This window comes from Haliotis rubra, unplaced genomic scaffold, assembly GCF_003918875.1.
Source record: "Haliotis rubra isolate DU_JTF1 unplaced genomic scaffold, ASM391887v1 Scf70, whole genome shotgun sequence".
Taxonomy (NCBI): Eukaryota; Metazoa; Mollusca; class Gastropoda; order Lepetellida; family Haliotidae; genus Haliotis; species Haliotis rubra.
In genome coordinates this window covers 2,815,205-2,826,868 of record NW_025767413.1, presented here as the reverse complement: position 1 = coordinate 2,826,868, position 11,664 = coordinate 2,815,205, and the positions used below count along the sequence as shown (strand labels likewise).

Sequence of the window (11,664 nt, the reverse complement as noted above, 5' to 3'; positions counted from 1 at the left end):
TGCCTCTTCACGGCGAAGACCCGGGTTCAATTCCCCTCATGGGAACAGTGAAGCCCATATCTGGTGTTCCCTGCTGTGGTATTGCTGGAATATTGCTAAAAGCGGCGTAAAACTAAATTCACTCACTAATTCCTCTATAATTGACTCGATAACCTACAGATCGCCGTCATATAGATGTAACCTGCCGAGTTCGGCTTTAAATAACAAAAACAAAACAGATATATAATAATAATATTTATAAAATCACTTTCTTTCTTTCTTTGACAAAGTTCACTCCTAGAAACAACAACAACAAGTCCTGATGTTTGCGGCCCCCTGCAGTTAACGGCTGATCACAACCTAGATACCTAACATCACCTGGCTACCCCGTCTCTATAGGAGAAGTATGTATATGTTTGCCACAGTCTAACCTTTTGTCAACAAGCCAGCAATCCACTGCCGCCATTGAATACCTTAACTGGTCTATACCAGCGGGCAGATGTACTGGCTTGTCTGTCTGATGGAAACCGGATTACTTGGCGGACCGTTGTCAAAGAGCTGGGGGTAGTGATGAGTGCAGCGTTAAACGACCAACAAAAAATAATGGCATTGTGGGTTGATAACAAAACTAACTCAAGCTCGATCGTTAAAATCGAATCATGCTCAACCGGTATATGACACACACGTACATTAGCCTGCAGTAAACGAAGCTAGTCGTATGAGGCGACTAACAGGATCTGGTGGTCTGGCTCGTTGATCTTGTTGACACATGGCATCGCATCTCAATTGCGTAGATCGATGCTCGTAGGCTCATGCTGTTAATGTTTCATGTTCATTTTTTCATGACAGAAACCGGTTCAGATGCAAATGGGACATCAAAGCAAATGAGGGAGAGAGGGTTCGAGTTGTCGTTCTTGATGTCAACATTTTAAATCTGTCCAACTGTATCGATGATAATGTGGTGGGTTAAGATCTTTGACGGTATGTTAATATGTTTATATGTTAATCAGTTCGTATAGTGTATGAAATATTACAGTACATCACGCCTTGTCGGATGTTGGAAAAGATGCAGGTCTTTGCTGCTGACAAATCTAGGATACGAGTGAGGTGGGTGAGGTGAAATTGGGTTTTACGTCGTGCTTGAGAATATTTCGCTCATATGACGACGTGCATGCGTGTGTATGTGTATGTGCGGCTGCTTGTACTAGCCCAGACTTCAGCTGATTTTATAGTGCTAGCCCACTGAGATGAAGCATGAATACCCCCTCTCAGACACATTATACTGACTCTGAGCCGACCAGTCCTTGTTGTACCCATTAATGCCGAGCGCGCCAGGCGGACGCTCTAACCACTACACCACGTAGGAGGTCCTGGGATACGAACCCAAGATCACCATGATGAGGGTATGTTGAGGGTATATAAAATTGAAGCATTTAAGTAGGTCACTTCACTTCGATACAACGTGTTTGGATGTGTAGCATGGCAACAACATTTGGATATTACGACTCTGAAAAAGTATAAAAGTCAATAATTTGTGATCATATTGTTAACGGTGAACAATGTTAGTTTGAGTAGTTTTAGTGATTGTTCGTCTATACAAATGATTGCGCTGATGGAACGGACTGACTGGAACGTGGTGGTCGAGCTTGGTGGTGTGGTGGGCGCGCAGGGTGATCCAGCAGGCATGAGGTGACGGGATCGAGCCCACCTTTGACCGGGTGTAAAACATTGGAGTCAACTTTGTGTGCAGCTTCTTTCAGTGTTGTCACAACCCCTAGAGTACAGTACACAACCCTGTGCACTTAAAAGAACCCACGAATCCGTTGGTATATGACCAGATGGTGGCCACATGAATACGAGCAAACACCTAGTTGCGGGTACAGCAACGTGCAGTAAACTTGGACCAAGTACTGTGACTATGTGTCCCAGTCCACCCAGCTGTGAATGGGTACCTTGTAAGAAAGGGAAAGCCGCAATAACTCGGTGCGACTTGTGGCAGCAAGAGTTGTATGGTCCCCAGGGAGTTGAGATTGATAATAAGATGTGCCAGGGCAAAACTACCAGCCCCTTGAGCATGCACTAGTGATATTGCATATGGTGCCTGTGATATTGCACATGGTGACTGTGATATTGCACATGGTGACTGTGATATTGCACAAGGTGGCTGTGATATTGCACATGTTGCCTGTGATATTGCATATGGTGACTGTGATATTGCACAAGGTGGCTGTGATACTGCACATGGTGACTGTGATATTGCACATGGTGGCTATGATATATGGAACATGATGCTGTGATATATGGAACATGGTGGCTGTGATATTGCACATGGTGACTGTGATATTGTACATGGTGGTTATGATATTGCACATGGTGGCTGTGATATTGCACACGGTGACTGTGATATTGCACATGGTGACTGTGATTTTCAACATGCCAGCTGTGATATTGTACATGGCACCAAGTCACCTACAAAAGTAAGACAAGCATTGGTTGTTGATTGTTTGAGACTATTTCTTACCTTAACTCCAAACGGGCGTATGTTTTAGTATTTCTTAATTTTCCAATTGTCCCACGGATCAGTTCAAATGATATCAGTTTGAATTATTTTGATCCAACTTTTGTTTCAGGAAACGAACCACTCAGCTCACAACTGGAAGTACTTTGCAGGTTGAGGCAGCAAAATCTCACAATTACTAGTACAGGGAGATATATGAGAGTTGAGCTCAATACAAACTCCATTGTATTAGGCAGAGGATTTCATTTTATGTACAGCGGTGGTGACTTTCAAGGTAAGTAATTCAGAGATGTGTGTGTGTGTGTGTGTGTGTGTGCACGTGTGCGTGCGTGCTTGCGTGCGAGTGTGTGACAGTCCGGAAGAATACCATATTCATATTGTATACAGCTCTGGCACTTTATACCGACTCCATACCGACTAGTCTCTGTTAATTCCCTCAATTGAGACGTCAGGCAAGGTAATATCAAGTACCATGTTTTCTTTAAAAATAAGATACAGGTACATGGTATCGGGTAATTGATAAAGACTGGTCGATCAAGTCAGCAGACTGAGCCTGTGTACGGTATCCATGAAAACAGTTGCAGCCATACCAGGGACTTTGGTCAGATATTAAGGTATATTAAGATTTTTGACGTGTCGGCTATGATATTGCACATGTCGGATGTGATATTGCACATGAAAGCTGTGATATTGCACATGTCAGCTGTGATTTTACACATGCGGTAAAGTTTGACTTTACTTAAGTTCGATTGTATCTTAAGGTGCGCCTGATCCGTGTGATGGACATACATGACAACATCATTTCTGTACCTCAGCCATTACGCGTTTATTTATCAGATTATTCTAGTTTTTCTGGGTTTTCTTTTTGTGCAGTCCAAAGACACATTGATGTAACTGACGATGGTTTAATCCAAATATTTTCTCCTGGGCATCCAAGCTATTATGAAGGGTAGGCAACTCTTTGTATTAATGTTTAACTATAATCATCAACATATGTCTATTTAGAAGTGATGCAGAATATTATTGCATAAATGATACACATATAGGTAAGAGCAGCTTCAGAGATCTTCCTAAAGCATCTTCAAGTAACTTTAAAGGGTTAGTATTGATTTTCAGCAACCAAAGCTTGACATAAGATCACGGAATCGGGTGACAAATATTCATAGCCTCAATCACCAGGTTATCTCGTTCAGTCTCGATTAGTAACACAGCACCGTCATATAGTTGGAATATTGATGAGAGTGGCCTTAGACAAAAAGAAATACAATTTCAACTCAGGGTAATGTTGGCTGGTTGGTTTGTTGTTTAACTGCGCACTCAGCAACATTCCATCTATATGGCTTCGGTCTGTAAATAATCGAGTCTGGGCCAGACAATCCAGTGATCAACATCATGAGCATCGATCAACATACATGTAATTGGGATACGATAACATATGTCAACCAAGTCAGCGACTCTAAACACCCGATCCCATTAGTCGCCTCTTACGACAAGTACGGGTTGCTGAAGACCAATTCTATTCCGAATCTTCATGGGGCTCAGAGTAATGTTATATGTAATGTACATGTAATGTTCTATTCCCTTCAGTAAATACCATCTTACCTGGAGGATACAAACTGGATCATTGGAAAAACTCCTTCAAATGACTGTTAAAGAATCACATCTTCCGTACAACCATAAATGTGGCACAGATTATATAGAAGCATATGATGGTTAGTATGACAGGGGCGGCATGATAGTATGGTTAGTATCATACGGGCGGCATAGTAGTATGGTTAGAATGACAGGGGCGGCATGATAGTATGGTTAGTATGACAGGGCGGTACAGTGATAGTATGATGGCTAGTATGACAGGGCGGCATGATAGTATGGTTAGTATGACGGGTGCGGCATGGTAGTATGGCTAGTATGGATTGAGTATGACAGGGGCGTTAGATAGTACGGTTAGTAGGGTAGGGGCGGCATGATAGTATAGTTAGTATGACATGGGCGGCATGGTAGTATGGTTAGTATGGTAGGGGCGGCATGATAGTATAGTTAGTATGACAGGGGCGGCATGGTAGTATCGTTAGTATGACAAGGACGGCATGGTAGTATGGTTAGTATGACAGGGGCGTTAGATAGTATGGTAAGTATGGTAGGGGCGGCATGATAGTATAGTTAGTATGACAGGGGCGGCATGGTTGTATGGTTAGTATGACAGGGGCGGCATGATAGTATGGTTAGTATGACAGGGGCGGCATGATAGTATGGTTAGTATGACAGGGGCGGCATGATAGTATGGTTAGTATGACAGGGGCGGCATGATAGAATGGTTAGTAAGACAGGGGGCGGCATGATAGTATTGATAGTATGATAGGGGCGGCATGATAGTATGGTTAGTATGACAGTGACGGCATGGTAGTATGGTTAGTATGACAGGGACAGCATGGTAGTATGGTTAGTATGACAGGGACAGCATGATAGTTTGGTTAGTATGGTAGGGGCGGCATGATAGTATGGTTAAAATGACAGGGACGGCATGGTAGTATCGTTAGTTTGACACGGACGCATGGTAGTATGGTTAGTATGACAGGGGCGGCATGATAGTATGGTTAGTATGACAGGGGCGGCATGATAGTTTGGTAAGTATGGTAGGGGCGGCATGATAGTATGGTTAGGGGCGGCATGACAGGGACGGCATGGTAGTATGGTTGAGTATGACAGGGACGGCATGATAGTATGGTTAGTATGACATGGTCGGCATGGTAATATGGTCAGTATGACAGGGGCGGCATGATATCATAGTTAGTTTGACAGGGGCGGCATAATAGTGTGGTTAGTATGACAGGGGCGGCATGATAGTTTGGTTAGTATGGTAGGGGCGGCATGATAGTATGGTTAGAATGACAGGGACGGCATGATAGTATGGTTAGTATGACAGGGACGGCATGATAGTATGGTTAGTATGACATGGTCGGCATGGTAATATGGTCAGTATGACAGGGGCGGCATGATATCATAGTTAGTTTGACAGGGGCGGCATAATAGTGTGGTTAGTATGACAGGGGCGGCATGATAGTTTTGTTAGTATGGTAGGGGCGGCATGATAGTATGGTTAGAATGACAGGGACGGCATGGCAGTATGGTTAGTATGACAGGGACGACATGATAGTATGGTTAGTATGACATGGTCGGCATGGTAATATGGTCAGTATGACAGGGGCGGCATGATATCATAGTTAGTTTGACAGGGGCGACATAATAGTGTGGTTAGTATGACAGGGGCGGCATGATAGTTTGGTTAGTATGGTAGGGGCGGCATGATAGTATGGTTAGAATGACAGGGACGGCATGGTAGTATGGTTAGTATGACAGGGACGGCATGATAGTATGGTTAGTATGACATGGTCGGCATGGTAATATGGTCAGTATGACAGGGGCGGCAGGATATCATAGTTAGTTTGACAGGGGCGGCATAATAGTGTGGTTAGTATGACAGGGGCGGCTCGTTTGAAATTCAGGATATGTGAAGGGCAGGAGGGTAAATACATTGATTTGAAAATGTTGTTCCCCAAAACTTCAGAAACATTTGTCATTAAATCATACATTTGTATTTCATTTTGAAAGATAGTGTGTACTCTAGGCAAGATTTGTACCCAGTTACTTGTAGATGCCTTCTGTGAGTGAGTGAGTTTGTTAGTTTTACACCGCTTTTAGCAATATTCCAGCAATATCACGACTGTGGACATCAGAAATGGGATCACAGATTGCGGGTAATCGAACTCGGGTCTTCTGAACTGAACTTTTACTTTCAACTCAGGCCGCAGACTATATATACATATACATTGTAGTTATGTACAATATCTATACAGATGTTGTGTAAACAATACTTTATATATGTATATACATACACATTTACATACACGTACACATACACGCAAACATACACATATATGTACACACAAATACATACATGCATACACACATACATATACACCCATATATATGTCTACATACACACACATACCTACCTACATACATACATACATACATACATACATACATACATACATACATACATACATACATACATACATACATACATACATACATAAACTAGCGTCCAAAAGAAACGCCACCAAAAATAAAAATGATTGTAAATTTTCAAAATGATTGTCAATATGTTTGAAAATAGCTAAAAACACGTCTCTCGAACACAACATGTCTATTCCCAGTGAATATTTGGACTTGCATTTCGTATTTTGTGGGAAAAAAACGAATTTACATGCGTAAAATGGAAATTGTGCACACACGTACCCGTATCAAATTAGGGTATATCTCGAAACGTTCGTAGCCCTAAGTATTCTTAACTTTGATCGTAGCCAATGTGTTAAGAATGGGCTTAAGAAGTTCGTAAGGCTACGAACGTTTCAAGAATTGCTAGCCAGGTTTATTCTCTTACATCATGATACTCGATTGACAACCAGGAGCATGCCTCGTTTAACAGCAGAGCAGGAGGAAATAGCAATCGGTATGCTACAGATGGGAGCAACACAAGGAGACAGCACAATATCACCAAGTGATCAAGCTCGAAACCTCGGAGTTATCTTTGACTCCTCCCTGAGTATGGATCCGCATGCAGACCCTGTCTGTAAATCCGCCTTTTTCCATCTGAGAAACATCAGCCAAACCAAGCACTTCATTGACAGATCAGCTATCCAGTCATTAGTCCAAGCACTGGTTATCTCACGATTGGACTATTGCAACTCCCTGATGTTTGGCATATCGAAGCAAACTCTCAACAAACTCACCAGAGTACAAAATGCAGCAGCAAGACTCATCACTGGTGCAGGCAAATATGAACACATCACGCCAACATTAAGTACACTGCATTTGCTGCCAATCAGACAAAGAATTGTCTTCAAGGTGTTGGTGTTTGTGCACAAGGCCCTTCACAGCCAAGCTCCAGAATACCTGACTGAACTAGTGTCATGGTATCAGCCATCACGAACCCTGAGATCAGCCTCGTCAAAACAAGCAGTAGTGACCTCTGCCCGCAGAGCGAGTTATGGCGATAGAGCTTTCGCCAAAGCAGGTCCTCTGTTATGGAACCAACTACCTGAAAACTTGAAAAAACTTGTCAGACATCATTCCATTCAAAAAAGAACTAAACATAGTTTTTTTCCACAGAGCATTCGACCAAGCGCCTTAGAGCAAACCTTGGATTCAGGCGCTATACAAATGTTAACATTATTATAGCACAAGAGCATGTGGCTAGAACCATGGGATGCTGCAAATCCACCATCGCCAGACTTGTCTTACGTCTACGACAGACTGGCAGTACTCCAGACAGGAAAACGAGTAGTAGACCGAAGGTCACTACCCCAACAAGAAGACCGGTATTTACGGGTGTTTCACCTGAGGAACCGATACGTCACTGTGACGCCTTCAAGTGACAACAGCCTTGGATATCCAGTCAGCATACAGACTGTGGCCAGACGACTCCGCCATCATGGCATTCGTGCCTATCGACCTTTCAAGGGCATGACGTTGACGTGCCGACACCAACGTGCCAGATTGAGATGGACCAGGACTGTGTCACACCGGCAGCAGCGCAACTGGCGAAGGGTGCTCTTTAGTGACGAAAGCAGGTTACAGTCCTTCAAGATCTGTCCTCAATTGAGCACCTTTGGGACCAAATTCGGAAACGCCAAGATCAGCCATAGATGAGGAACGCTTTGGCAGCTGCCCAGCAAGAGGAATGGCGTCGGATCCCTAATCAAGATGTCAGAAGACTCACCTACTCAGTTCTACGCCGGGTTCAGGCCTGCATCACTGCCAGGGTTGGGCACGCCCGGTATTGAACAATTCGTACTGCCCAGAAAGCTGTAACAGTCGATTCTGCATTGGTGATCGAATATTGGATAACGCACTGCAGTGTCATTCATGTGCCAGTAGATCACGAGCTGCGTCGTTTCTTCTTCTTGTTATCCATTAAATTACTGTTGCTGAATGATCGCTTTTTACAATAAAAATTTAATGTTGCCATAATTTGCTTTTGTTTTGTTTTAGACCAGAAATATAATTGGAGGCGTTTCTTTTGGACGCTAGTTTACATACATACAAACATACATACATACACACAAATTCATATATGCAAATAGATTGCATTACAATACAAGTGAATACATAATTCATATATGTACATGTAGGAATATTAAGGTGGAGTATTCTTACCGACGATTCTTAAAAGCATTTATAATACTACTACAGAATAAAGCGAGTTTTCTAAGGATACCTATTATATTGCTATTGAATAATGTATACATTTTATGAAAATTTGGTCTTGTATAAAAATATAACTTTAAATATTTAACTCTTGAATGTATAAAGTGAGAACAAATAAATAAATAATCAAATTCATCGCCAATATCGCTACGGTTACAAAGTTTACATAATCTATCACGTTTTTGAATATTTCTCCAGCGGCCTGTTTCAATCGGTAAGTTATGATTTGCTGTTGATAGTAACACTGCCATTGAACACTTATCTATTAAAATATCCAAATATTTACTTAACCTTAAATCTGAGTTTGATAAGGAGCTATATAAGATACCTTTTGATGAATGTTCTACCGTAGATAGCCACACTTGCTTATGCGCATCTTCTAGTTTATATTTAACGGTAGTTTTTAGTTTATTCAGGTTTTCAAAATTTTGGGAAATCCAGATATAACTAAGTCCATTTTCGTCAAAAATATGTTTAATATTCATTATCCATTTATGTTTACATTTTCCAAAATGCGTGTCGCTTAAAAGTAATTTAAAGATAAGTAAGGATAGTTTGGAAGATTTACCTGTTTAAAGTCGACCCAAAAACGAAACAATTCACAATTTCACATCAATTGCAAGTGGGTATCTACCAAACTCCCAATACAACATAAATTTAAATGTACTTTTTCCAGTAATCATGTATTTTCAAATCCCCAAACTTCACAACCATATAGAAGAATCGGCAACACCATGGAATCAAATATACGTAGTTGTAATTTGTTTGTTAGATGCAGTTTTCGACCTTTGCTAAATATAAAATACATTGCTTTAGTGGCCTTTTCAACAGCTGTTTCTTTTGTTAATGTGACGAGACTGAGTACGTATAAATTTGAAAAATGGGTAGATACTTTACTTATGAATTGCAATTACGCACCTCTGCCTTTTTCTTAAGAGACAAATAACGTCTTCAGTGGTCGAGTATACTCCTTGGTATGAAGATGAAAAATTCAATATGAATACTGAAATGCGACATGTGTCTCTGATTAAGAGGACAGATTGATGTAATGATACAACATAACCTTGCGTCATGTCAACTGCTCCGAGTCTAATCACACTTAAATTGTTGTGTTGCAGGTTATGACTCGTTAACCACATCTTTAGCAAAGTGGTGCGGAGACGAGAGACCATCTAAGGACAGCTCAGGATCGCAAATGTTCATTGTATTCCATGCTAGTAGTGTTGGGACCCGTGGTGTTTTTAAGATCAACTTTTTTGTAGTACCAAAATCACAACAGGGTAAGAACACGTATTTCGTTTAAAATGTTTATTACATTGTCTTCAAGGAGTAATGGTGAATATGCAATTGGTTGCGTACACGTGGAATACACACTATTTGATAATGATTTACAAACTCGTGTTTATGATACAGCCGGAATCTTGCAATGAGGTTTTGCTTACAGCTGAGATTTCTTGTGACAAGGTGCCTGACTCTGAGATCGTGGGTTCGAATCCCGGATGGGACTCAACCCAAGAAAAAGTACTAGAATATGTACTTTACTGAGAAAGTGCAATCACAAATATAACATGTGTCACATTTGATCACTAAGTGACATTGTGTATACATTTATGTAATGGTTAAAGTATCCTTACCGCAACAATATATGATATTGTATTTTCTATGGTTTGCTTATTGTATTTTGATTGTATGAATTAAAATCGCAAACCTAAATATGAAATTAATATATTTTGCAGAGTCTGGAGACATGAAAACAATCACCATACTTTTGTCATGCATCGCAGTTGTATTTGTTCCGGCAGTGCTCTTCAGTGTTTACAGGATTCGCCAGAGACGATACCATCGGTCATCACACACAAATCGTGCTTTCGTGGCCACCACCATGTCTTCAAACCCAGCACTTCAGGTTCCACACCAAGCAGCAATGATGCCAGCTACGGAAACTGGAGGCGAAATAGAATTGTCTCCCTACACCTCAGCTGCTCAAAGCCAGCCTCCCCCGTCATACGAAAGTCTGGAGTTTGGACCCAACAGTGGGAAATAGTGATCTGAGCTATTGGACAGCAGATGTAAACGTAGCAGCGAAGATGTAATTCTGTCTGATAGACGTATGGGGATTAAACCATGGAACTGTACAGTTCAATTCCTTCAATACGGAAGGGGGTGGAGTGGGGGGGGGGGACACAGAGAGAGAGACAGAGACAGACACCTTTTCATATTGTGTGCGTGTGTCAGTGTATGTGTGTGCGCGCTAACTTAGGTTATGAAAGAGTTTGAATTATGAAATACTGAACAAAAAGATGCAAATGACGTTTACATACAATACTAAATTCTAACGTGATTATTTTACATGTATGTGTTCTGTGAGAAAGTGATGATCTTTACTGCTTATGGCATTGAAATGCAAAATACCAATATTTACTGTCTGTTTTGTTTACTATAGTCGGAAATATCCCACCTATCTGGCAGTAATCTGTAAATATTTGAGCTTGGAGCACAAAATCTGGTGATTGATAGTATCATGTTATGGCGCATTACGATCTAGTGATTGATAGTATCATGCTATGGCACATTACGATCCAGTGATTGATAGTGTCATGCTATGGCACATTACGATCCAGTGATTGATAGTATCATGCTTTGGCACATTACGATCTAGTGATTGACAGTATCATGCTATGGAACATTACGATCTAGTGATTGATATTATGATGCCATAACATATTACGATCTTGTGATTGATAGTGTCATGCTATGGCACATTACGATCTAGTGATTGATAGTGTCATGCTATGGCACATTACGATCTAGTGATTGATAGTATCATGCTATGGCACATTACGATCCAGTGATTGATAGTGTCATGCTATGGCACATTACGACCTAGTGATTGATAG

General features: G+C 41.3%; 1 protein-coding gene and 1 long non-coding RNA gene across 4 annotated transcripts in view; both read left to right on the top strand.

Moving 5' to 3' along the window:
• The first annotated feature begins 292 nt into the window (after positions 1–292).
• The window catches only part of LOC124258787 (cubilin-like), a 46,307-nt gene continuing 34,935 nt past the window's right edge, over positions 293–11,664 (top strand). The window contains exons 1-2 of one of the 3 annotated variants that reach the window (XM_046692882.1): positions 2,710–2,771; positions 3,371–3,446. In XM_046692882.1, the coding sequence (XP_046548838.1) occupies positions 2,747–2,771; positions 3,371–3,446 (101 nt within the window). In that variant the 5' untranslated portion in view covers positions 2,710–2,746. Of the gene's footprint in view, positions 384–2,709; positions 2,772–3,201; positions 3,447–11,664 lie in introns of those variants that run through there. The other 2 variants (XR_006893677.1, XM_046692881.1) reach the window with 2 other exon arrangements.
• LOC124258795 lies at positions 9,909–11,188 on the top strand. The gene is made up of 2 exons (XR_006893684.1): positions 9,909–10,047; positions 10,504–11,188. It is a non-coding gene; the product is annotated as an uncharacterized LOC124258795 (long non-coding RNA).